The 27,646-nt window shown below is 33.8% G+C and overlaps 2 protein-coding genes across 5 annotated transcripts; one reads left to right on the forward strand and one right to left on the reverse strand.

Moving 5' to 3' along the window:
• The first annotated feature begins 1,555 nt into the window (after nt 1-1,555).
• On the forward strand, nt 1,556-18,453 carry LOC111612528 (E3 ubiquitin-protein ligase RNF185-like). 4 transcript variants are annotated; one of them, XR_002754621.1, is made up of 7 exons: nt 1,556-1,740; nt 10,738-10,866; nt 16,030-16,087; nt 16,220-16,340; nt 16,416-16,578; nt 16,730-16,828; nt 18,190-18,453. XR_002754621.1 is itself a non-coding variant. In XM_023353761.1 (5 exons), the coding sequence occupies exons 1-5, from the start codon at nt 1,586-1,588 to the stop codon at nt 16,508-16,510; spliced, it is 558 nt and encodes a 185-aa protein (XP_023209529.1). In that variant the 5' UTR covers nt 1,556-1,585; the 3' UTR covers nt 16,511-18,453. The 4 variants fall into 4 exon arrangements, 1 of the variants encoding a protein (XP_023209529.1); XR_002754620.1 differs by having other exon boundaries at nt 16,416-16,828; XR_002754619.1 differs by having other exon boundaries at nt 16,730-18,453.
• A 68-nt stretch (nt 18,454-18,521) lies between these two features.
• Nucleotides 18,522-27,226, reverse strand: LOC111612529 (selenoprotein M-like). The gene is made up of 4 exons (XM_023353762.1): nt 27,035-27,226; nt 25,441-25,511; nt 18,953-19,031; nt 18,522-18,880 (listed from the first exon to the last, which is right to left on the reverse strand). Exons 1-4 carry the CDS (start codon nt 27,137-27,139, stop codon nt 18,737-18,739), a joined length of 399 nt encoding a protein of 132 aa, XP_023209530.1. The 5' UTR covers nt 27,140-27,226; the 3' UTR covers nt 18,522-18,736.
• Nucleotides 27,227-27,646: the final 420 nt, after the last annotated feature.

A 27,646-nucleotide genomic window follows, 5' to 3' on the forward strand; every position in this document is an offset into this window, starting at 1 on the left:
TATTCATTATTTCAACAACCATAGTAATTGTTATATAACACCTACCACTGACAATGATGAGAATTGCTCAAAATCAAACAAACTATTTTCAATTTGATCAATTTTCTGAAACGTTTACAATCGTTCTATAATCGAACCAATATGCAATAACAAATTTGAATTTAAAATGGTTCGAACATTTGGTTAAAAAATGAAAATATATAAAAACAATGTCTGAAATGTTATAAATTTAATACACCTAACTACTTAATGAAGACTAAAAGTAATTGTTTTTATATCAATATCGTATTCAGTAATAATTTTGGTTAGATAATATAGAAAGTTATAAAATCTTACCAAACATGTATTGATAATTTTATTTTTAATTGACTCAACAGCACACCATCTAAAAGATGTTATATTCGTAAGCGTTTTGTGACATCATAATTTCCAACTTTTTCATGTCGCACATTGCTTGCTTAACTCTCCCACTTACAAAGTGAGATGAATGGATGTTAGTAAGATTTGTTTGCAGATGGAAGTAAAATACTGTGCATTTCTACGTATCAATTTTAGGATATTAAAAAACAAGTATAATTCATATTTTAAAGTGAATGTAACAGTGCATATATCAGCATACGTATGGACATATGATTCTAAATGAATATAAATCAGATTCTTATTAGTGATAGGTTTTTAAAACATTTTAATGCAGCATAGTCCAGTTAAGAACTTTGAGTCCATAATTTTTAATTATTAAGATAGTATTTACAAGTTATTTTAACATGAATGTATAATAAGAACTAAAATATAAAAGAGACATTCTATTGCTAGATTCTTAAGTATAATTGAGAAATATTTGAACATTGCTGACTCATGGGTGAGATGACAACCTTACTGTAACATGAGCGTATGTAGTTATGGAAGTTGTGTATGTCGAACCATATGGGACCTTGTAAATTATTTTCAAGTTCATTCACATCATAACTTTTTAATAAATGGGCAGTAACATAAAAGTTTCAATGACAGTTAAAGAGCACAATTTTCTGGATTTGAATAAATACAATTTGTGCTGCATAATTTGCAGCCTTAAATTTACGAGAAGTAAAAGAGATTTTCCTTTTATGACTCTTCTTTAGACTAATTAAATGAGGCTCTTAACTTTGTCATTAGAACTTTTATGTTACCTTCGCTTGTTAAAAAGTAATGACCTTGAAAATGTTATTGGAGTCCCATCAAGGCACGTTAGTTGAGAATGTGACTTCTCTAAGATAAGAGCTGTTCATTACATGCAATATTTGTCCCAAATTCTATTTAACCATTCTGTTCTTTGTTGGCCTCTTCACCCTCTTCTCGTCCTCTTTCTAATATTAGATTAGCTAATCTGTGAAAAATTCCTTTTGGAACACATCCAGCAAAATTGAAAGTATACAGTAAAAGCCAGAAAATTCAGTGCTGTAACTTTATATACAAGATATACATTACTATCATTAAATAAAGTATTTATTTGTGAAATTTTAATTATCATAATATCTTATATCAATAAATTTCATGTTAAAAGTATGAAACTCAAAAGGTTTTCTTTTCAATATTCAGGTTTAAGAAAATGTCTTCGAGTACCGAAGAACGAAGAGAAAATGGTTCTGCTGCTTCCGGTGGAGATCAGAATTCAGGAGGTAATCAAGAAGGGAATTTCGAGTGCAATATTTGTCTAGATACAGCAAAGGATGCAGTCGTTAGCCTATGCGGACACCTCTTCTGGTAGGAGTTTTATTGTGTTAAGAATTATGATAATAAGTGTCGAAACATTTTCTTCTCTAAATTATAACTTAGCAGCAGAATGTATCCTAATGTGATATTAGATTTATTGATTGTGTTTTATTTAAATTACTTTCTGGAAACATTTAGATTTAGTTTGATCCAGTCCATTCAGTTCAAACAAACTGAACTTAGACATGTTTTGACTTACTTAGACATACAATATTTATTTATTGCACTGGCATAATAAGCATTTCTAAGTGCTGAGATACAATTTATTGGCCACTTGCTACAAAGAACATAACTGACTTTACTATTATTTAATTCAAATAAGCACTTTATTAGTATAATTACTATATCAGCTTGTCAGTTATTTACAGTCCTCTTCTACTATTGTCAATAATGTTTTCACTCTAATTCCAGGTTTGTTTCAATGTTTATTCTTACTTTGAAACCAATTTATTGAAAGTAACATAATATGAGGAGGTCAAAATTAAGTATAAATTGTTGAATTAATGTAACTAGAGTGGAAACATTAGTTGCAGTATATCAAGAGTTTCTTATAGCTACTTTACATCACCCTTGAAAAAGTATAACAAAATCTGTAGGCTGAAAAACATTTGAACATTTTTTTTACATTGCTGGACTGACATAAGGTTACTGAATAGTACTCAAAATGTGTAATTCCACTTTAATAATACAGTCGACCCCCCTATAAGATAGAGATACGTTCCATTCTCTAGGAATCCGCTTTCTTACGAATCCTTCCAATCACAACCCGACACGTATCAAGTTTACGGACTACGGCTGTTTGAAAGATTTTCTTCCATAAAATTAATCGATTCTAGACTAATCCGACTCAACATTTCCAAAATACGTATATATTTTTTGGGAATAATCCGTATAAACTACGCTATAAACAAAAAATTGTAGGATTACTTACCGAGTGTCACCATTCGACATTGCCATTGCTCAACATTGTTTTCGTCGCGGAACAGCTCAGCAAAGAGCGGCCGATTTCTAACAACTTATTTTTCTGTGAAAACTTCGTAGAACTTCGGAGACATCATTAATATAAATAATTTTAATCGCCGTTGAATAAGAAATGTTTCTTTCACAAGAAATGTATAAAATTACAGTACTGTATTAGACTTACGGTACCTAATTTACATACTGACAGACGATAGTTAGCGTAAAAATCTCCGTAGCGTGGCGCCACGCTAGACGGCGGAAATTATATATTTAATTATAACAAAGTTACAATAAGTTAATATATAATTATATATACAGTACCTAATTTATATATAATTAATATATAATTATATGTACAGTACCTAATTTATATATAATTTATATAATACTGTCCAGACGATAGAAATCTCTCCATAGCGTGGCGCTACGGACAACGGGAAAGTAGTTCGGTTTCCCGATGACGTTTGAGGTGTTTATAGGGAACTTTTACTATTTTTTACGGATACCGGTAGCAATTTTTTCGTAGTTTTATAGGAATCGTAACTATAGGGACCGTAATTATAGGGGGGTCGACTGTAATTACATGCCAAATTTTTTCTTCTTAAATTCCTATGTTTTCTTACTATTACCTTATACTTTTCTATTAAACTTTATTCACATTTAATAAAAACAAAGCTTAGAGAATGGGAGAAATGTTTATTTTGTGCTCTTGTCTTATCAGTATAATATTTTGTTTTAAATATCTCATGATGCTGAAAATAGTAGAAAAAAAAATGGTAGTGTTTTTATTGAATTGAAGTAAAATTTCAGATCTTTAAAGATGGTGTAGAAATATTTCTTCATTACTTAGTCATCCACTTCTTATGTATAAGTTTACAACTAAGTTTAATTAAGTTTCCAAAAACTTACCTTAAACTTACAGCTTCAGAAACTGCCATAAAGGATGCATAGATCAATCCTTTTCAAATTATCATCATTTTATCTTAGATATACACGAAACACAATACAGTATGAAACCTTCATTCAAAGACGAAGGTCTTACATTTGTAACTATTTTTCTATGGAAAGTTGTTATATCTGACGTCAAAAACAGTATAGGTGGTGTCAGGAATTTTCATTATATACAGTTTTGGACAGTTTACAACAGTTAAAGAAACTGTACAACATTTGTACAGTTTCTTTAACTGTTGCTTTAAGTGTATAATGTGATAAAAATTCCTTCAAACTGTTTATAATGTAATAAACTTTGAAATAGTTAGTAATAAAATAAATCTGTAATGCACTGCCAGTTGCGCGTTTGAGAACCAAAATATTTTTTTATTAAAAATTACATTGGCACCGATACCAAAACTGTACATAATGAAAATTCTTGACAGTCATATTGAGACAAATATGAAATGTAAAATCTAGTCTTTGAATGAAGGTTTCATACTGTATTGTGTTTCGTGTACATCTAAGATAAAATGCTAATAATTTTAAAATGATTTATCTCATGCATGCTTGACAGCAGTTTCTGTACCTGTAACGTTTACAGGTATGTTTTTAGAGGTATCACTGATTCTTTCATTTCACGTGCTTTATAAACCATTACATTATTTTACTCATCTACAATGCATTTATCTGTGCAAGGCCGTAAGGTGGAAAGCATTGCCTGTGGATTATCCATAGTGGAGAAATAAATAGAAAGATAAATTTGAAAATAATTCTTTAAATACATTTCAAATTATTAATTGGATCAAGTGGCAAGGGTTTAATTTTTTCAACAACACCTTTAAATGTTGTGTGGAAAATGCTGTAATTTAGACAAATTAAATATTTTTAACAAATGAGAATACATTTATCTATGATCATATCAAATTGTATCAGGTTTGACATCAAATGCTAAGAGGACAGCAAAAGCAATTACATATACACCGCACTTGACTCTATTTGGTTGTTGCTGTACTCTCAGAAAGTTCAGAGATGTCAGTATTCGTGTGAGGATACAAACTCTGTAAGAGTACTTACTTTAGTTTCATAGATGTTTTATCATAATTTATAGAATATATGAGAATATGTTTTGTGTCATAATAAGTGCAAGTCCAATGATCGTTGCTATGTCAAATTTGTGTGTGCTTTGATATCATATGTGATAGGAAAAGTAATTGCAGGATTTTGGATATAATTTGATGGTAACATCAAATAATAAGTACAATTTTGTAGAACATGGGCAAAAGAAGTTGTGTAAATCTTCTAGTTTTCCATTAAAGGCTATCCATAAATTATGTCTGCATTTATCTTGAAATTTTTACTGCCCCTCCCTCTCTTATCTCAGTTTGTTCAAGTTTCTTTAACTCCCTCCCCTCTTTGGACATTCAACAAAACTCTACCCCTCATTCATAAAGTGATAAAGGTGTTATCACTTTATGAATGATAGATACCATAAGTAGAAACTAAACATACAACAAACTTTCAAATAAATACAGTAAAATGCATAAACTTTATCCAATTTAGTGAAATAAACAGATGTTCACTGAAGCTCAACTCCTCTCCTTCCTTTGTCCAACTTGTTATAATCTTTTCCCTCCTTCCCAGTGTGGACAGCCCCTTACGTATAATAGTAATTTTTTTTTGTGTGTGTGTGGTCTCATCAATAATACTAGGTTTCCAATTCTTTTGCTGCTCATACACCTTCACATTTCACGAGTGGTCCAATACACATTTGATTAAATGCTTCCACTATTTTTCTCTAAACTGTTTTAACACCATGTTCAACCTTACTTTTGTCAGACCAAATAACATGATTCCAAAACAAAGTGGATTCTTGAGATGCTTTTCAGCCCTTGTAAGTAATTTCTCCTTGTTTTGTTTTCTTATCCATGCACTTGTCATAAACCACAGTACTACTACTAAAACCTTTAAAACTGTACTGTATAAATGGTCTTTCTCAGGATAGAAAGAAACAAATTTCAATTAAAAAGTAAGAATTAACACTGGAATGTCCTCTGGAACATCAGTTGATTTCAAATATTAACATTTTAATTGTAGTAGTCTTATTGCTTATCCATGGTTATCCAAGCAACCCTAGCATAATAACCACATGCAAGACAGAGATGACAGAGTTTGTTCTAATATCATTAGACCGCTCAGACTTTTTTAGAGCCATGTCAATGATGTAAAATTGTAACTTTCAACAAAGTTGCTTCTTCCCTTCTGTATGCAATTATTTGCACTGTTACATTTTATGGGAAATAAAAATGAAAAAATAGGTACCATGCTGATAATAATTTGGTGTCTGTTCATCAATATCTTGATTTATGAATATTCAATGGGAAATTCTTATGCAGATACACTGTGATATTTTAAATTGTATATCAATATATCATGTGAATTAACTAATAAATTATTTATAACTAAGAGAAAGACATGAGTTGCTACATTTGTGTTTTAATTAAATGCTATTTATAAGTAAATACATATGTAGTTTATCAGGTGATATCTAGGCTGACTATGGCATAATCTAGTAAGTAATGCTCGTGATCTCTGACTATTAACTCGGGTTTGTATTTCCTCTGTTATTTTACTGTATATGTAAAGTGACAAGGAAAAACAAACCTGAGTCAGAGACGACAAATGTTACTCGCTGGCAGTGTTGAAATGGCTTCAAGGTCATCTGATAAACTACGCATGTATTTCTTTTTTGAGTTTTCTCGCGTATTGCCTATTCACGTGAATGGCTATACCCAGTTATAAAGAGCATCAAGAGCTACTTGATAAATACCATTTTATTAAAAAGTGTCATGTAGCAGGCCTCGGAGTCGCTCACTTTTCTCACTTGTACTCACTTTTCTGAAGTATCCTCACTTTTCTCACTTTTCAGGTCATTTTCTCACTTTTCTCACTTTTTTGATCATTTCTATGTGCTTAGAAATTAGGAAGATGTGGGACCAATCAAAAATAGTTTTAAAGCCAGACGATCTGCCGAATTATCGAATTATCGGACTAGATTTTTATGGAAAAAAATACTCCGCCCGAGCGGGACTCAAAATCGCAACTGCCGCTCAGTGTTGTTAAATTATCGTCTGTATTTATACGTAACTAGGTAGTCAGTAAGGCTGTGTACACACTAGGCGTTTTTAAACGCGTGTTTTAAATAACCAAGAGTTCTACATAGGCGTACACACTCAAACGCGCGCTTTTGGCCAAGCGCGCGTTGATAGATTTTTGTTAAAACGCGTGTTTTGCGGGCGTCAGCCGAGCGCTTTGAGATATATGTGCTGCCATGTTACTGTACATTCGATCGCGCATTTTGCGGGCGTCAGCCGAGCGCTTTGAGATATATGTGCTGCCATGTTACTGTACATTCGATCGCGCGTTTTCGGGTAAAGTGGACGTACGTTGACCGAAATGGAGAACGATCATTTCGATACTGATCTATTTATTGATGAAATCTAAAAGAGNAAATTGAGCCAGCATAAACCGAGGGCTACTTGTATTGCACTCACTTTTTATTCACTTATTCTGTATTTCAACTCACTTTTCTCACTTTTTCAAAGGGGAAATGGCACTCCCAGGCCTGTGTAGCAACTTGCAGTCTTTCCTTGCAAATCAACATAATAGTCTTCAATTTTATTGATGAAATTAATCCTTAGTAAAATAAAGCTGAGTAATAGTCAAGATTTTCATTTCAAAATTCTCCTTAAACTTGTTTTGCTATTGAGTATTTGGTCAGTATTATTATGATTGATGTTTAAATAAAATAAACTATGCAACCTTTAAGAACATCAAGTTTAATTAATAATTCTTATCATCAGCCATAATTCTTCCTTATGTTATCAGTTACATAACAATGAGAATTTCCTGGACATGAAATTAAGTAGTATCTATATCATTCTTACAAAGTTCCAGTGTAAATACAGCTTATATTGTTATTGCTTCCAGATCGTTTGGTCAAAGACAAAGAAAATGCACAGATGTCAGTAAGAGAGATGATACAAAATTTTCCAAATCTTCACTAAGTTTTCAAGCCTCACCATTTAATAACGTGCATCTGGAATGACAGAGAGCATTAACCATTCCAATTTTAATTTTCTATTTCGATGGCGAGAATGGGATTCTCCTCCTCGCTTGGAAGTTCCATCAAGTATTCATGTCTACCTTTGACATCATAATTGTCTCTTTATTCCTTATTATAATTACATTTAACACTATATCTTATGTTTGTTCCATTCTAGTTTTTATTTCTGATGTTCTATGTTGTTGAAGCATGACGAGGGCCTGTTAGTTAAGTTAAAAACATTGGCAATTAAAATATTGGTTTGCTGTTAATGCTGTAAATGTTTCTTACATTTAATATATTATTAAATGTCATGAGTACTGAGTATGACATTTTTGTGGTCTTCAAAGTACACTTGTAGACGGCAGTCAATTTTTTTCCTTTCAGCTTACTTCATAAAACATCTTCAGGATTCTTTAATTCTCAGAATAACAGTTTTGAGATGAATATAAAAAAATTAATTTGAGAAATCATTTACCTAAACAATAAATACAACATTAAATATATACTAAATACGCATATATAGATTACAAATTCGGGCGGATTTCTGTGCAGAAGAAAACATGTCTGCCTTTCTATCATCTAAACACACACCATAATTCTTTGCTTAAATATGTTTACCTGTTCCTCGACAAATATATGCAAAAGAGAGGTAATTTACAGCATGTATTTAATACATATTTAATGTATTTTGTTATATGTATTGTCTGCTTAAATAGTTTATCAAACTACTTTATGTTTAACTTCATAAGTTTTAAAATTTGTTATTTTGAGAATTAAAGAATCCGAAAGATAGTCTAAGAAATAGCTGAAAACAGTAGATTCAAAAATTAATTATACTGTTATATTCTTGCAATTTTCTTTGTTTTTGCTTACAGCAACACATTTAACTTTTGAGTGGTAATTCTGTAATGCACAATTTTTTAGTAAATTACAGAATTACTATATTTTATAATTTGGAAACTCGAAAGACGTGTTAGTTTTCTGTTACTGTCGATACACAACGTCGTCATTTTTCATTTGCAGCATCATTCAGGTTCTGTCTTTTTACAGAGTTTCCTTTCACTGTTTGTTTGGCTTTCTAAGTTCTCTACATTAAACAATTGTCTTTCTCTTGGTAACCATGATGTTGTTTTCATTCGGGTTTGCAAGACTGCACCATTCGTGGCTATCTGACTACAGATTTTTCATGTATGATATATTATGAATATAAAATACCAATATTTATCAATATACAGTGGTGCCTCGTACAACTTATGCCTCGAATAACGGATGCTGCGAACAACGGACTTTCTGTTTGGCTGTTACGTGACTCGAGCAACGGACTTTCTGCAAACAAGTGCTAATGATGTTTTCACTCTTTTGCCGTTGCCAATGACAATCTGCTATTTTTATAATATATTAGTATTATTAGAATATATTATTAGTATATCTGAAGGACAGAGCTCCTGTTGGGATTCGGCTTGCTCCCTTGTTTATTACGTACAGTGCATCACCCTCAGTGCAGGGTATTTACATTTATTCAAGTGTAGTGCAAATCATGGCTTCTAAAAAACAGGTGATTTCAATTGAAACAAAGCAAGAAATCATCAGAAGGAGTGAAAGTTGACAAAAACTTTCTTGTCAAATGGGGAGAGGTTCAGGAGTTTACCAACACTCATTATCCAAACAGAGCTGAGGTCAACAGGATCAATGATCTCTACAATGACACCCTTGCCTGTCATTTCCAACAGGTGTTGAAGAAGAGAGAGAAACAGGCCATCTTGGACATGTTTTTCAAGAAGCCAGTTGCCAAAAAACAAAGGATGGAACAAGACCCTGCAAACTCTGGTAGCCTCCTCTAAATCTGACTCCGGTTAAAAAACAATAAAAAGAAACCTGCTGCAATGTGTAAAATGTCTATCTGTATGAATGTATGAAAAAAGTGGTTCCTCCACCTCCTCACAACATCTGACTACCCGGCATAATTGGTGACTGCTCCATTTTTATTTTTTTATGGTACGGTTATTTTATGCTGCGGAACAAATTATATGTTTTAACATGTATTTCTATGGGATAATGCGTTTTGTATAACAGACTTTTCACTTAACGGATGTGCACCTGGAACGGATTAAGTATGTTATATGAGGCACCACTGTACATTGTAATGATATTGACAAGATCTAGATAGCACATGTCATAAAATCTTTGCGTGTTTACTCAGATTGAAAGTTTATTAAAAAATATAATCCAAAGAAGTAGAAAGTAACAAATCTCTTGAAAGAATAATTTATGTATAATAAATAAACTCAATTTCATTTCAGTATAAATAAACAACATGGCTTCTTAAACCATTTATTAAATGTCTTTGGTCAATTATAAGACTAGCTTACAAAAGTGCACTTGATAGAATAGAATGATGTACGACAAATTATTCATATTCCTTTTCTTATTATTAAAATAAGAAAGTATTCTATAATTTCCAATTTTTATAATTGTCATATAAGGACAAGTCTTAATTAAAGTAGAACAATATGACAGAAAAAAAAAAAATCCCAAGTTTTACGTATCTGTTCCATCCAGAGAGCGGAAGTTTATTGCCTTTCTAAGAAATGCCTTGCATTCAGTTTTGTTTAAAGTGAAATATTGAGTAGAATAGACAAGGACCAAAACACCATCCTTGAATTAAAGATTGCTTAATAATGTGATATTTTTTCCTGTATATAGGTCAATATACGGAATTAACTTGAAATAAATCACAATGTGCAAATTTACTGCTTTGTCTATCACTGTGTCATTTAAATCTGTTTTTAAGAAAGTTATTGAGAATAAAATTGAACATACAGTAAATTTAAGTATTAAGAATTAAAATTAAACTAAAAATAGAGGAAAAAATAACATAAATAAGGATTTTTTTTTTCCCGACTACTTTATAGCAGGATACTGTTTAAAAATACAAACAAGTTTTATTGTACTGTCGTTAATTTATGATAATTATTTCCTTTGATTTTTAGTTGGCCGTGTTTACATCAGTGGCTGGAAACTAGGCCCACTAGACAGGTTTGTCCAGTATGCAAGGCTGCTATAAATAAAGAAAAAGTTATACCTTTGTATGGAAGGGGAGGTGCTAAACAAGATCCAAGGTATTGTTCATAAAAGTTCATGGCATTATTTTTTTTTGTTTTCAAACACATACATGCAAATAGTTGTTTTTACAGTTCATGCTTTAACAAGAAATATAATTCAGCAGGTTTTAAAACAGTAATTAAAGCTACCAGGTGTATCAATTAATAATGCAGATTTTTTAATCGAAGAAAACATGATAATTTCAAGAGAAACATCAAAAGTACTTTATTCAAGTAATGTCCATTGCTAGCTACACATTTCCCCCATCTTTTGGGTAATTTGTGGATACCATTCCAATAAAACTTTTTTTGTTTTGAGGCATTCAGAGACCCATTTTCCATTTCTTCATATGTTTAGAAGTGTTGCTCAGAAAGTGCACGTGCATTGATCAGAACAAGTGGAAATCAGAAGGAGCAAGGTCTGGTGAGTACAGCGGGTGGGTTAATACTTCCCAGGCAAGTTCTTTTAACAAGTCTTCAACTGGTTTTGAAGTGTGTGACGGTGCGTTATCATGAAGCAAAATTACTTTGCTGTGTCTTCTGGCCCATTCTGGTCATTTTATAATTAAAGCATGGTTCAAGTTGATTATTTCTTGTTAGTGACAATCAGTATTAATAGTTTTACCTGGTTTTAGAAGCTCATAATGCACCACATCTTCCTGTTCCCACCAAACTCAAAGCATTGTCTTCTTTCTGAGGCAGTTTGGCCTTGCAGTCGATGTTGTCGTTGAACTGGATCAACTCATGATTTTGTGTGTTTAGGATTTTCAAAATAAATCCACTTCTTATCGCCAGCCACAGTTTGATGCAAAAAAAAAATTCATTCATGCTGTTGAATCATTGTTTTACTGAAGACTTTTTGATTTTCCATTTGTCTTTTGTTCACTTGATGTGGCACCCATTTTCCTTCTTTTAAAATCTTTTTCGTTGCTTGTAAACAATCAGAAATTGTTTGCTGAGCAATGCTTAATCTTTCTGCAAGGTGTTTTTGAGTTTGACATGCATCCAATAATGCTTGTAACTGTTGGTCTTCAAACTTTTTTTAGTTGATCTGGACGTTCTTTGTCTTTCACATAAAAATCACCACATTTAAAATGTTTAAACCAACATTCATAAGTATCTTGAGATGAGTCATGTTTACCGTAAGCTTCCTGAAGTATACAATAACTTTCAGCAGCATTTTGCTTCTAAATAAAGTAATGAATTAAAACTTTCCACAAATTTTTCGGGACAAAATTCGACATATTTAATTATAAAAATATATGATGATGATAACACCTTCAGAAAATTCGATGTATAAAGTTTTAAAGCTTGTTGTCAATTCAACAAAATGGCATACACATCAAATCAGATATGCCAACATATCGGTAATGCCATCTATTGAAAACATCCGCATTATTAATCGGTACACCTGGTATACTAGAACCTTGAAAATCATCTTCAAGGTCCCATTCAATTCTCTGTATGTGCCTTTCTATGTTAACTACATTAAAAAAATAATATCTTTAGTACTTTTGGAATGAATTGGGAATAGCGATTTGTAGATTCACAATTCATTCCTATTTTGATATTCCTTCAAAGGATTAGCCATAGAATGTCATATTTTGTCTATTAAGTAGAAACCAATTTTAAAGAGATGGAATGTTTCAATTTTCTTAAAGATGATCTTTAAAAAGCATAAAAAGTAATTGCTTGGAGCGATCTGTAGAGATAAATACTTAAAGAGAAACAAATCCAAACTGGAAAAATATAGATATAAATCACCTCAGCAGCCTTCATTTTATTCCAGTAATATCTTAAAAATGACTAACATTTTCGAATAGCAATAGTACATGAGCACTTGATAAAAACTTATAGAACAATTAGCACAAAATCGTATATACAACAAGATACCACCCCAAGGCAGAAAATATACCCCAGCTGAGTCTAAGAACATAGTGATGGAATATGACAAGAAGTTGAAATCAATATATAAAGAAATTGCATACAATGGGGGAAAGGAGCTGGCATACAAAAGGGGCAGTACTACATATTAAATGTTGTGAAATGATAAGGCTATCATAGACAGCACCAGAGCTTCTGGAGTTTATAGCATACCAGTAAAAGAAGAAAGATTTGACAGGGATTTAATTTACATTGGAGCCAGAAATAGATCTCTTAGAAGCAGGAGTAAAGAACACAAATATGAAAAACAAACAACAATGCTATCCATATATGCCTTGGAGTCAGGAATCAAAACTAAATTAGAGCAAGCAGCACTGATTATAAAGTGTTTTATTTGAGAAGAAACTAAATTTTTAGACATGTTAAAAATATATAAGACAGCCTCAAAGATAGAGAGCATTAACATACGAGATGCAGATTCATTATCATATGCTTGGAAAGCTCGGATGTGTTTATAATTTTGAAACAGACTGTATAACTGACCTGAAGCAGGACAGTCAAGCCGTTTTATAAAAATGTTCATTGTTTTTAAGATATTACTCGAATAGAATGAAAGTTACTGAGGTGATTTGTAGAGATAACTATTTGGCAAATTGGTATATGTACTGGTACTATTTTGAGTATATGGTTTTGATTTTTAAGGGAACAGTGAAAACAAGTGTAACTTTCTTAACTCTCAAAATTTGTTAGAAAACATCAGCAATACCCTAATCAAGGGAACAGTGAAACAAAAGTTTAAAAAATATCACATTTTAAAATTTTGTTTTACTGTTCCCTTGACGAGTGTATTGTTGATGTTTTCTAACAAATTTTGTGAGTTAAGAAAGGAAGTTTGTAATTTATTCCAATTATAGGTGTACCAAGTTGGTATCACTGTTTCATCGTTATGAAAGTTTGATGAGTAATATGCGAACAGGCAGTGTTCATGCAATAAAGAATGTTTTTCAACTCCTTTTTATACCCAAAATTTGTTAGAAAACATACCCAACATGCATGTTAATGGGACGACCATGCAAATTTTGCCTTGGTGGCAGACTTTCTTGTAAGTAAAATTTTTTTCCCAAAATCAAAACCATAGTACACATGCCAAATTTGGTCACCAATCAATCAATAATTTTTTTCTAACAAGAGGTCCAAACACCCATTCTTTAATGTGACCATGTACTGTACTAGAATATACATAATCATTAATTTAAAATGGTAACAAAACTTTAAATTTTTATTTGGAATTTTGACACATTTTGATCAAGAAAAGTTAAATGTTTGGTTAATAAAAAAAAATTAATCAGTAAGAAACAATGTCTTGCGGAGCAATCAGTAACCTAAAGGAAATAAAATTAATGTTTTTTTTTTCTTCCTGTTATCATGTAGTGAAACTGTACCAGTTATTGCCATTTTGAAACTTTTAAAATAAGCTACTTAACCAGGAAAACTGTTTGGCCACACCATCCACTGTTACAGAATTAAGTTACAGACACACAGAATGAGAATTTCTATAAACAGGAGTCACTAGTGCTTTTTCTTTCCTTCTTTTTCTTAGTTTCTTTTTGAACTAGATTACAATATATTAATTATCAATTAGCTTTGAAATATTAAACTGTGTTCAGACAGGCTTATGTTATATTATATCACATCTGGCCAATGAAAGGAATTACAAATAACTCCTCCTTTGCTTGGCCAAATTTAACATAACATATGATGAGCCTGTGAAAACACTGCCTTACAGTTGAGAATAAGTTGATCAAATTTGTATGGTATTTTATAAGAAAATTCTCTTAAGGAATTTAACTCTGCATTTAATGTGTATAGGAAGTTAACTGTAGTCTTGTCTACATGAAATATATTGATGCTCATGTCACCAACTAGTAAAATATAACCCAAATCTTTCTGGCTATTTTGGCTCATATGAATATCTTTAAACTATAAAAGGACTTGAAAAACAACATAAAAGTTATCTGGAAGAAAAGACTGGAAAGGAAGGCACAAGCGCTGGCAAGCTAGCAACATCATCTTACCATTATGGGAGCACCATACCCAGGTCTCAGCAGAGAAATAAATGCTCTGCAGTACAAACATTCATGGCTTGACATACCAAGATAATGTTTCTCTCGTACTGTGCCACTCGTCACCACTTTGACACGAGCAATGGCATGTGATGTGACTAAATCAATCTCTCATATGCTTTCTATATCTGGTCGTAAACTGCCAGGCACATTAAGTATCAAAAATGCTGTAAAATTTTTATTAAACCAGCAAAGAAGTTACAAAGCAACATAAATCTACACAGACTTTGTTTTTGCTTGCAGACAACTTTAACTCTTGTACGTCATTAAATAAAACTTTTATTTTTTCATATTATTTCAAGATATGGTGGTATTGTTATATCTGAAGTGTAACAAACATGAGTGCATGAGGAATTGTCCATAACATTAGCAATTAAAAAAATGCTGCAACAATGCTACACTATTTTCATATCAGGCTTGTCTGATATGAAAATAGTATCCATCCATATTACGTAACGAATGAAGCTTATTTGCTTATGATGACAGCATGTAACCACAAGTGAAAATATTTGAAAATAAATATGTTTTATTTAATGACATACAAGAGTTAAATCTACAGACTTCATTTTTCTAAACAGGAAATGATGGCATGTTTTTTAATGTCTTGTATTATAAGATTTAAATGTGAGGAATAATATTAGTAATAATAATGCTAATGATATGGTAAAGTAATAAAATTTTTTTTTATATGTAACAAAATTATTCTAATGCAAAGGTTCAAACCTACTCTTGTAGGTCCAATGGCTAGTGTCTTATCCACTGAACAATCACAGTCACAAATAGAAGCGAAAACTTAGACTTCTAAGCTAAACACTCAATTTTCAGAGGCCCATTTTCAGAAATGCTTGAGAAGTGGGTCCTATTACTTGAATAAGGAGCTATTTGTATCTGTTCTCACCAGTTTCGTTCAAATCAGAAACATGAACGTCTGGCCTCTGCTTGTAAATACGAACACATTTTAAGAGATGTACACTACACCCTATAACTTAAAATACATATTGCCATACACTATCTGAAATTCTCTTACTGTTAAATTACAGGAATAATTTCTCAATAATCTGAAATGTGTTGCAAAATGGTCTGACTATGCAATACTAGCATTGACCATACATGTTTCTGTAGTCTAGGAAATTGATTTTGTTATTGGATTGAATTAAATAGATTTTATTTTCAGAGATAAACTTCCGCCGAGACCTCCTGGACAGAGGACAGAGCCAGAAAATAATGCCGGAGTGAGTATTTTATGAATGAAAAAGAAACTCTGACAGAAAGTTAAATTGTATTTTTGTCCAATTTGCTTGGAAAAAATAAATTTTAAGTGTATTGAATCCGAAATTAACATGCATAAAAACGAATTATTTCAGCAATCATTTCCCGGATTTGGATTCGGAGACGGAGGATTCCACATGTCATTCGGAATTGGTGCCTTTCCATTTGGATTTTTTGCTTCTACTTTCAACTTCGGCGACGGAAGACCTGCTCCCAGTAAGTCTCGAAACACTTTTACTGTCTCTGTCTATTTAAACCCAATCGTTAAAAGTCACGTTGAAATATTTTTAGCCCCTGGCAGTCCTGAATATTCTGAAGAACAGTTTCTAAGCAAAGTATTTCTCTGGGTAGCTATACTTTTTCTTTTCTGGCTCCTAATAGCCTGAGAGACTGGACTCTGGAAGGTGTAGATACAAAAGAGTAGCATTGTCGGCCGTTGTATCGTGCAATTATGGTATTGTAATATATTACGAACTCTCGTCAAAATTTTCGTACACACATTTAATTTTGAATTTTTTTAGATCTCTGTTATTAATAATAAAGTTTTATCAAATCAAAATCTAAATTCTATTTTTAAATGTAACCGCTTGTTTTTTTTTATCGAGGAATGTAAGAGGCTCCATATCTTCCATTGATATTATAGTGGAGTGCGAGAGGAGTTTCGGAGAAATTTAATATATTTGTGGAACCCATTTTGTCTGGAGGTTAGTTTTTTTTAATAATTGCGTTTGAATAATTATTGAGAAACCTTGCCGATTAATGGTATGTTTTATGTTAATTGTACAGAAATGTAGTTAATTATAATTAAGCTATATTGTTAAAGAATGCTTGAAAAAAATCAAATTTTCCCATTTAAACTTCCAAGGTATTTTGAATTTTGCTCCAAAATTGACAGAAATCGTTGGAATCGCATGTAATTTCTGATGTAAAAAAAAAGGACTTTCCTAAAGAGTTTCTTCAAGCATTTCTGCTTGCAAAAGAGCTTTCAAAGACTCTGATGTAAGAGCTTTTGAAAGAATTCAAACTATTTTTGCTATTGTCGGGCTTAAAGATTGTCTCTCTAAGAATTTCGCTTCAAAAGTTTTCATATAACGAAACAAAAATGCTTTTATATCTAACAAACTTATCGTCATTTTGGAGCGTCATAATTTGCGCAACATAACTCTGTACTCGCAGAGCAAAATCTGCTTAAAAAATTTAAACCGGGATTGCAAATTTGTATTATATTTAAAATTATGTATTTACAGTATGTGCGTACAAAACTTCCCGCAATAATTTTCTCATCTCGTAGTTTACAAAACTGCAAATTTGCTCAAAAGCGATAATCAAAATATATTTTATGTACATATCACCAAGTTACCGTTTTTGTTTCTAATCTCTGATCTTTGTTAAAAGTTGTTATGTGCCAGGACTGATGTGTTGCAAGATTTTATTTTATTTGCATATAAATAATAATCGCATTGGATATAAAACAATCTTATTTGTAGCATGGGAAGACAAGATTCTTTTCCTCATTCACTTGTCTAAATTATTATTGTTTGACAATTATTTCTTTATGATAAACTTTTGGAAGCATTTGAAGAATGTTTAGTAACAATTAAGCACTTCTTTAAGACACTTTCAATCTTTAACATAGAACATAAAAACACTTCTCTACAAGTCTATATATAATACTTTTTTCTACACGCTAGACTGCAAAGTTTCAGGTTACTTTCTCTGTTGCTTCCTAAAAATTTGGCTCATTGTGTATTTTCTGTCTTTTGGGAGGTAAGATCTCTAGGCAAGACAAGATTAAGAACTATATTTTAATTATGTTAACCTCTCCATTCTACTATTACTACCCACAGTATTGGTTACTTGAGGATTAAACAACTCGAATCATGACCTCAAAAATGTGTAAGATCACAGTCTGTGTGCTGGGCAATCGGAAGTCCTTTTTGGCTTTTGTAATATATACTGTAAATACGTCATTTTAAATAAGTCTGGTTGAAAACTGGAAAGTTAATTGTTGCCCGGTGGTTCCATACCCTAGAATCTATAGTTTGTTTGATAAATTTTTCTGTAGGTTGCATGTGCGTCGGAAGATGGAAGAACCCGCTGGCTAAATAAATTGTATCATATTTGTTTTATGTTAAATAATGTTTTTGTATATATGGTAATGTGTATATTACATCTACTCCGTCTGGAATTCTTATTTTACGGGAAACTTTGAGTAGCCAACCAGTAGATTCCTCTTTTTTCTGAAAGTGTAACATCATTATGGTATTTGTACTCATGATTTGGCAATGCCAACATTCCATTTAGAGAAATTAAAAATTTCGTACAATTTCGTTTTGTATGTTTTTAATTGTCTGCTCTGTGTGTGTGTCAGAATATCCACCAGATCACATGCATGTATTAGTTAATGGAACAAATTTTATTGTATAACAGAATCTGTCATCCGCCACGTGCCAATGATTTTCGGCATGCGGTTTCATTGTCACTCTATACAATAACTTTTGTCACCCATCAGTTTGGTCAATTTTTGGATACCCGAAAATTGCGGAAGAACAGTGTGAAATAGAACCCCAAAAGATAAAATGGTGATGAGTTGAATGGTTGCGAAACGACGGCTACAGTTCGTCCTCGATTCGGGAATAGGGTGCATTTTTGAATTCCTCGGGAACTTCTTCCTTCTCCTCTGACTTCTTGTAGAATTTCTTGTCTAGAAGAATAGAGTTGCAATCTTCACGCGTCTTTTCACTGAGACCGATGCGCTGCCAAGAAAAAGTATAAAATTATTAACCGATTTAAGAAGGTTCACATACATATTCACCGACCAATATTACCTCTATTTCCTCTCCCTTTATGTTCAAGAAAATCATTTCAGGGGGTGCTCCGGCAACTTGCTTGAATTCTACATTATGACTGAGAACAGTTAAGGCCAGATTGACAACACATTCTAAACAAAAAGACAAAAATGTTTCCCAGAACCACATGAAACTTTCTAGAAGCCGAGTTTACGCCACATGTTCGGAATATTTCATTTCACTAGGGTTTTAACTTAATTTTATAAATAATACAATTTTTAGGGGCGATTGCCTTTATCATCTGATGAGTTTTGGGCTTTTATTTTGTACCAAAACATTCAGAAAAATAATTTTTCAGTCTCCGAGAAACAGCCTGGCCCTCTCCTCATTCCAGCCAATCTCAATTTGCATTAGTCCACGCTATTGCAAAGTTTGAAGAGCTCCCCATGCGAGGACATTGTTCTGTACACTAAACATATGAAATTGAATTCTGACAATTCCAAAAAACTCTATGACATGTCCTCTAAGCATGTGCCAAATTTCAAAGAACAGCAATCATCTGCAATGTAACTACACCTGAAAACTGCCTCTTCGTGTATGTGATCATATGTACTAGATCAGTTTTTTTTTATCGGGCTCGACCTAAATAAAATGTAAGTTACTTATGACATTTATTTTGCTTTCATTAAATACATAATAAATTAAAATAATTTTGTTATTTGCCACTATTATGTACAATCTTCTCCCATATTCCTGGCAGTTTATCAATTCCTTCCTTGTAAAATGTGATTGGTTTGGACTGGAAGAAACTTTCGACAGCCTGACTGACTTGCTCTTCAGAATTGAAGGTTTTTCCATTCAAAACGTTTTGTAAGGAACAGAAAAGGTGATAGTCTGTTGGGGCAAGGTTCAGGGAATAAGGTGGTTGTGGTAAAACAGACCATCCAAGTCCAAGAATTTTTCATTGAGTCCCCCTTGCTGTATGTGGCCGCGCATTGTCGTGTAAAAGAATGACATTTTTGCGATTGATGAATGCAGGATGCTTTTCATGGAATTTCTGTTGCACTCTCTGCAGCTCTGAATGTATCTGTCTGCAGTAATCGTTAAATTTGACTTCAACAACTCGTGATGAATTATGCCTTGACAATCCCTCATCTCATCTCATCGTGCCATATCAGGTTTTCCCGACCTCGGCCACACCCGGTGCAGATTAGTAAGTAGTTAGTAAATACGCCAAGGCTAGGTTACTAGGGAAAGTTAGTACCCAGAGTGGTTTCCCGTTGCCTTCTCTGGGGCGTGATGTTACGTGAGGGGAACTAATGCCTTCCGGGAGGACTTTTATGGGGAACTGGCCTCCTATTTAGTCGTTATTGGCAGGAGAAAATCCAGAAAACTCCAAGCAGCCAGCCTGTCCGATCACGGCGCGAACCCACGACCGAACTCCCAGTGTTTAGGGTACGAAGACCACTCGGTCACTGGTGGGCCCTAACAATCCCACCATACACACAATAAAATCTTTTTGCCATGGATGGTTGATCTTTATCAAGCCACTGTCTTTTGTAGACAATATTGTCATAGATAACCCATTTTTCATTGCCTGTTATAATCCTGTTTAAAAAAGGCTTGATTTTTACCTGTGAGAGCAGACTTGTTGCAATTGACATGCAATCTTTATTCTATTCACTGAAATTGTGAGGTACCCATACTCCTAATTTGCTGACTTTCCCTAATTTCTCCAGGTGGTGGTTAACAGTTGATTGCGATGTATTCAACTATACCTCTTGTTGATTGACATGGATTTTGCTCCAATATTGCCTTTAAAAGGTTGTCATCAAAGTTGGAAGGATATCCCAACCTTGGTTCATCTTTTAAGGTCATATCTCCAGAATGGAATTTTACAAACCAATTTCTAACTGTCCGATCAGTTATTAGTCCTTCACTGTATACACTGCATATTTTTCAGTTGTTGCCTTAGCAGTATTGCCTTGTTTAAATTCCTAAAGCATTACACGACAAGTATGCACTTTTTGATTCTCCATTTCAGAGGTTAAGAAAAACAGTTCAATGTAAAGTGCATCACACAAAACAAATGACAGAAGACTAACTGAACCCTCATCTATATAGTGAAAACAAAAACTCATTTGTCCCAGTGACTCATAGTGGGTAGATACAAACAATAGATTGTACTTAGCTACATCAGAAGTTACTTATGACTCAAACCGATAATTAAAGATGTCTCCATTTTGCAGAACGTGCAAATTGGTTCTTTGTTTGAAACATCTTGTAGGTATTTTTTTTAATAAAACATTTCACTATCGATGACTTTCCCAAATAGCAGTCAAGAGATATGGGGCCAAAGCTTCCTGGTGTAAATCTCATGAATTTCCACCAATGTTTTTTATTCTGGCTAAATCATTTGCCATAGTCGAAAAACGTAACAGTTTGGACCCCTTCACAAGATGTATTATCAAAAATGCAATCTTGTCATATTTTCAATGGATGGAATAAGTAATTTCTCCAAAATGTTAATATATATATAAGGTATGTCCCATAAATATAAAGGCGCAAGTTGTTATGCAAATAAAAGTTAAACTAATTATCATATAACAAAACCAATTTAAATCAGAATCGCGTTTCTCGCTGTCCCAAAATATAAAGGCAGGTTCGATTTTCTAACAACAGAGATCATACAGTACTACAGTATAACTGCCATGTATTTCAAACGTTTATTTCTGTCACATATTGATGTAAATGAATTGTTTCTTATCGTGGGACTTGCAAAACATTTTGAAAAAGGCAAGATTTCAGCTGTAAGAGATGAAAATTACTCAGCAAGAGCAATTGTATTTTGAGAGAAATTAAAAGCAACCAAAAACCTTTATGAAAACTAGCATCAAAACCAGGGCTTAACGTATCAAAATCTACAATTGGAAGAATTATTAGTACATGTCATCTATAAGAAGAAAAAGCCTGCACCGTCACTATCCCCCATCCACGAGCAAAAGTGCTTGCAGGGGGGACGGGAGAAAATGGGATGGACAGACACATGGAAGTACATCACCTGGAGTGCCAAGAAGTTTAATCTCGATGGACCAGATGGTTGGACTTGTTATTGGCATGATATGAGGGATGAAGAAGAAATATTTTCAAAACAGCAGCAAGGGAGGAGGCTCAGTGATGGTATGGGGGTGGGTTTAGTTGGTTTGGCAAGACAATTATTGCATTCCTCAGTGAATGCAAATGATTATCAAGACATGCTAGTAACTTATCTTTTACTTTGGGCTGATATAATTGTTGGAATTTGTTGGTTTTTCCAACAAGATAATGCCCCTATCCGCACAGCTAAATCAAATTATGAATGGTTTTTAAGTAATGGAGCCCCAGTTATTGATTGGCCAGCTCATTCCCTAGCTTTGAATCCAATGGAAAACATCTGGGAAATCTTGTTACAGCTGTATATGCTAATGGGCATCAATATAACAGTGTAGATGAGTTAAAACATGCAATTAATATCCATTGTATTGGTTATTAATTGATTATTATTAAAGATTTGTTACAATACTTTCTACTGTTCTAGTGATTTTGTATTATGACTGTATTTTTGGGACAGCAAGAAACATGTAATTACAGTCGACCCCCCGTCCACTGCCCGGCACATGTATTTGTAAAATCTAAGTGACTTGTACAACATGGAATTCATATAAAATGGAATAGTCAACAGTGTTATAGGGGGTCAACTGTACATGATTTTTTAGTATGTTTATTTTGTAAGTTTGTAACTACCTCAAATTAAATTGATTTTTGGGTTTATGATAATTAGTTTAACTTTTATTTGCATAACAAGTTGTGCCTTTATATTCATGGGACACACGTTACATATCTGTGCATCGCCCAACACTCAACCCCAACAACAACTGAGGTTGGAAATTTTGTTGTTTTCTTTAGGTGCTCATCTCTATGCCTGAACTTTTTTCTGTTGCCTTTCTAATAATCTACGTGAGTGACACAATTCCCAACTTGTCACCTAAGTACGCATTGGGCGTTGCATTACACGTGCGGTAGTAGTGTACACTCTGCATGTTTAGCTCGGTGTTCAATGACCGTTAGTAGGGCGTGCACCCTGGCTCAATTTGGAAATGGATGTGGAAGTGATTGCTTGTGTGAGGCTCCTCTATCGTCGCTATAAAAGACAACGGCAGAGGCAAAGAGAATTTTGGGTGCACCCAATATTACGAGACAGACTGACGCATGGAATGTTTGTGACAACATATCCAAAACTAAGACAATATGAACCCATGTTTTTTAATTATTTTAGAATGTTTATAAAATCACTTGATGATGGCTGCTCTCTTCTGGATTTCATCAATAGATCAGTATCAAAATGATCTACATTTCGGCCAATGTGTGTCCACTGTACCCAAAAGCATGCGATCAAATGTACGGCGCATGTATCTCAAAGCGTGCAGCTGACGCCTGCACAATGTGTGTTCTAACCAAAATCTATCAATGCGGGCTTCTGGCCAAATGTGCATTAAATCACTTTTTTCCAGTTGTCTACAGACCTTGTTTTCTTACGTTTTGGTGCCAGTTTTTGTTTTCTTTCCACACGTGCAAATTCCATTTTTTTCAAGCAATTTCCCTGTTCTGTCAGATTATAACATCTGCTTCTTTCCACTTTATTCATCGCTTTTGTTGTACATTTCCTACCCTCGTGCTTTCTTGTCTTTTGCAGTCGACCAGTGTGTTTTCCTTTTATGATATTCTCAGTTTGTCTATACTTGTGCCAAATTTTAAGCTTTGCAGTGCACAAATAATCCAATTTTTTTCAAACGGTCCTCATTAAAATACCTCCCTTAAGGAGTTTTACAATCTTTTCCATTATTTCGATGATATTTCCCTTCTAGGTGCCAGTTTTATTACTTTATTCTTCTGTTAAAGTGTTTGAGTGATCATGGGCATTTGCCGGTCTAGTCGGACTTTGTATCTTCTCCATACTCTTCTTATATAATAGTCCAGATTTTTTCTCTTAGCCTGTGTTTAAAACAAAACTTCTGAACCAAAAAAGCTGGCTTAATTTTTGGCACAAAGATTTTAATGTTATTACACACGCTCGGTTACAGCAGGTGAAGTTTTTGAACATTTGCAAGCTGGCTCAGAGTAATGGCTTCAAATGACGACATATTAAGACATTCCATTGTACAAATGTACAAAAATAAAGTGAAGCACAATCATATAGCCCACATAATGCTATACTATTATATAATAAATAAAATTTCTTTTAAAACGTTTAATTGCTGCTACAATTTTTTGATAAAAATGTTATTCTTTAAAAACAGTCCAGACTTTTTTTTTGTCACCCTGTTAGTAGCCAAGTATTGATTATGGTAACATCCAGTAAATAATAAAACATTTGAAAATGCATCATTCTGTGTCAAACAATTGTTTTATACGTCTAATCCACGCATTGTAACGACTCATCATTTACTGTATTCCGGAACCACTATAAGATGGATTACTGGAAAGTTTTTATTGCCGCTTTCTATTGCAATGTCATGTGGGACTGGGAAGCTGCCCGAGTGGCAACAAGGCCGGCACTAATCACCCTTTTGTCCCTTTTTACACTTTCGATAGGTTTGACCTAGTCCCATCTTAAAAAGTTGGTTTCACTGGTCTTTGAATCATAGACCTGATGCAAATAGTCAGTGTCATTACGATTGCTAATGCCTTGCATATTAGAATGGTAGATTCAGATTGGCTGTCATAGTAAGAATGGTGGTAGGGTCAGAAGTCTGCCTCATATCCATTGATCTCATGCTTGTCTTTGCTTGAACCAGCAATTTTTTCCAGTATCTCTTAATTTGCTTACCGGACATCGATTATTTTGAAGTCGCACTGAAAGTATTAGAGACGGCACGACATATCATTTCCGACAGTGGCACCGACATCTAAATGCTGGTGGTCGAATTAAGACAACCAATTTGTGCATAATTAATGATAAATCACTTGTCACAGCATACTGTTTTGTAATATAATGGGGGGAAACAAGAACACTTATTATAATCAATACACAATGGCAAAATTAATATTTGGAGGATTTTTTACGCAAAGATCTTTGCTAATTTCAAACTTTATATCCTATAAATGTCGACACAAACCGAAAATTTTATTGTCGATAAATATTATATTCGACGATAATAAAATTTGTGGTTTGTTCAAAACCATCTGTAACCGTTCTGTACGTGTCCGGCAGATGTTTCTACAGCTGCGTAAATAGCGCAATAAAACACTACGTGGAAAATTTGCCACAATATTAACTCGTTAAATGATAATTAGAATAATGTTCTGTCTAGAAATTAATTTTATAACGAGCAATTTTTTAATTAGCATCGTTCGCGTCCAAAAAGCTTTGACGAAAAATTAGTCCGAGAAATAGCAAAACGACAATCCAGTGTCAAACTACATTCAAAAGTAATTGTTTAAACCTTAAAACAAAGTTATAAATTTATATGCACCAAGAAAAAGGATACTACAGAGGAATGTCCTGATAGATGAATTTCTTCACTTCAGGAATTCTATTCAGTCGTCATCCTCCGCAACTCTACAAGAAAGAAATAAAATAAGATTAATAATTTTGTGAATTTTCCTTTAGTCGCTTAATAAATTCATGGACATCAACACCCCAGATGCATTCCTTTGGTTCTGCGATTGTCTCTCAAGCTTTTCCTTTAGATACCCCCACTAATTTACATTAAAATCAGTCTGATCAAAATGACGAAACATTAAGAGGGACATCCCTATATGTGCAGTGATGTTAGAGATGATACAAAATCCAATTATTCTTTAGACCAACCTGTTTCTGTCAATACAATTGGTGGTTATGTGTACAACAATCAAAACTGTCATCTTTATCTAGAAGCAAGATGTCTGCCCCAAACTGGTGTTTTAGAACGATTAATGCATTAAAATAATCGTTAGCCTTCTGCACATCGGACCATTGCATCTGGATTGAAAAAACACCAATGTACATTCACAACTTGTCCATTTTGTGCATTTAATCACTTACAAACTTTTGCACAGAACAAACTAGTTAAATAACCATTCTCTACAAACACCGTTGATATAGGTAATTGGAGACCAATTTCCCAGATCTAAATTACTCCAACACCAACAAAAGAGGTCCCTCCGGTGACCGAGCAGATAAAAAACACCAAATGCCGATCGGTCACTGGTTTGTGACCCACCAACAGCCAGCTACGTGCAGTTTTGTGGGTTTCCTTTACGTTTTTAACAACTAAGTAGGGGTCGATATCCCAGAGTCCACCCGGAATGCATCCCCTTTGGCGGACAGCCACATCAGTTTGCTGTATACAAAACAGTCCAATCAGAGACACTAGTTTACACACAAGATTTTATCTCCACTCGACTAATAAAGCAACAGTGACAAACTATTTACACACAAGACAAAGACCGAAAGAATTGGGAATCCACAACCGCCATGCAGTAATTTCGATTCAATGTAAGAAAGAACAGAAGCCAAACATTTTGCCACGGGTCAATTCCGGTTTCGAGATTCACTTTGCCATTTCGTGACCCAAGATCAAACACCATCCGCTAGTTGTAAACTCTCTTGTAAATTTTGAGTGTTTCTAGTGTATATGCTGTTTATAAATGCTCCTTTGTACAATTCTACCTTCTACCCACACTAGAGAAGTCTAGTGTCGGTAGAATTGTAGTTCCGAACAACCCCTAGACGTTGGTTCTTGACGTGTCTCATGCGGTAGACCCCAAAACCTCATACGAGGCTCTGCCGGTCTACAACTCCGAGGACCAAAATCACCTCGTTTGGAACTGCATTTGAACTGCACCCAAAGGGTATTCGTGACGTGTACCTTAATGTAACTTCTACAACACGCCTCCTGCAGATGATAAACAGGGTGCAGTCGACGTCCAACATAAAGTTTACTAGCGATAAAATAACGAATAAACAAACATGGTGGAATCGATAAGGTGCAGACACGTAACAATGAAAAAAAAAAAAACTAAGTGTGAAGTGTGACGTTTCACCGACACGAGCAATAACCAGGCTACGAAACAAAAGAAATAAAAACAAACAATACTCACTTCGACTCTACATTTCGCTATTTTGTTGTCTTTGACGACGATTTCTGCACCAATTAGTGCAAAAAGTGGTAGGAGAAGCAATACAAACCGACCGATCTCCGCCATGGCACGTCACCACTAACGAAATTGCCGCAAGTCACGTGACATACGTATTTCCGGTCGGAAGTTTACACCGACTCGTCGAGCTATTACGTCGTAAAAATATTTATTTTTTATTCCGAATTAATTAATTTACTCGAAATTTTGTAAATTTCCCCCGGTCACGTTCCGGATAATTAAACGAACGCGCCGGAACCGTTCGGCCAGATTACGTCGATATGACGTCACCGCTTTAGTTTTTCGTACGCGTAAGCGATGACGTTGCGCCGACGTAATAGGAACAAACGAAAACTGATTCGATTGTCCGACGATTTGTCGAGTGGCGCTCTCTGCCGAACGATAACGGAAGCATCGATCGAATATGGAAAGAGAAAGATGGTGCAGTTTCTTCGTACCAAAACATACCTTTTGATATTAAATCATCACCAAAATTCCTCTTTACTCGACATTCACGTCAAATAATCAATAGGCTTGCCATTAACACGTGAATAATGGACAGATCCCATTAAAATA

The sequence above is a fragment of the Centruroides sculpturatus genome, unplaced genomic scaffold (assembly GCF_000671375.1).
Source record: "Centruroides sculpturatus isolate CEXI.00-Female unplaced genomic scaffold, Cexi_2.0 scaffold1553, whole genome shotgun sequence".
Lineage (NCBI taxonomy): Eukaryota > Metazoa > Arthropoda > Arachnida > Scorpiones > Buthidae > Centruroides > Centruroides sculpturatus.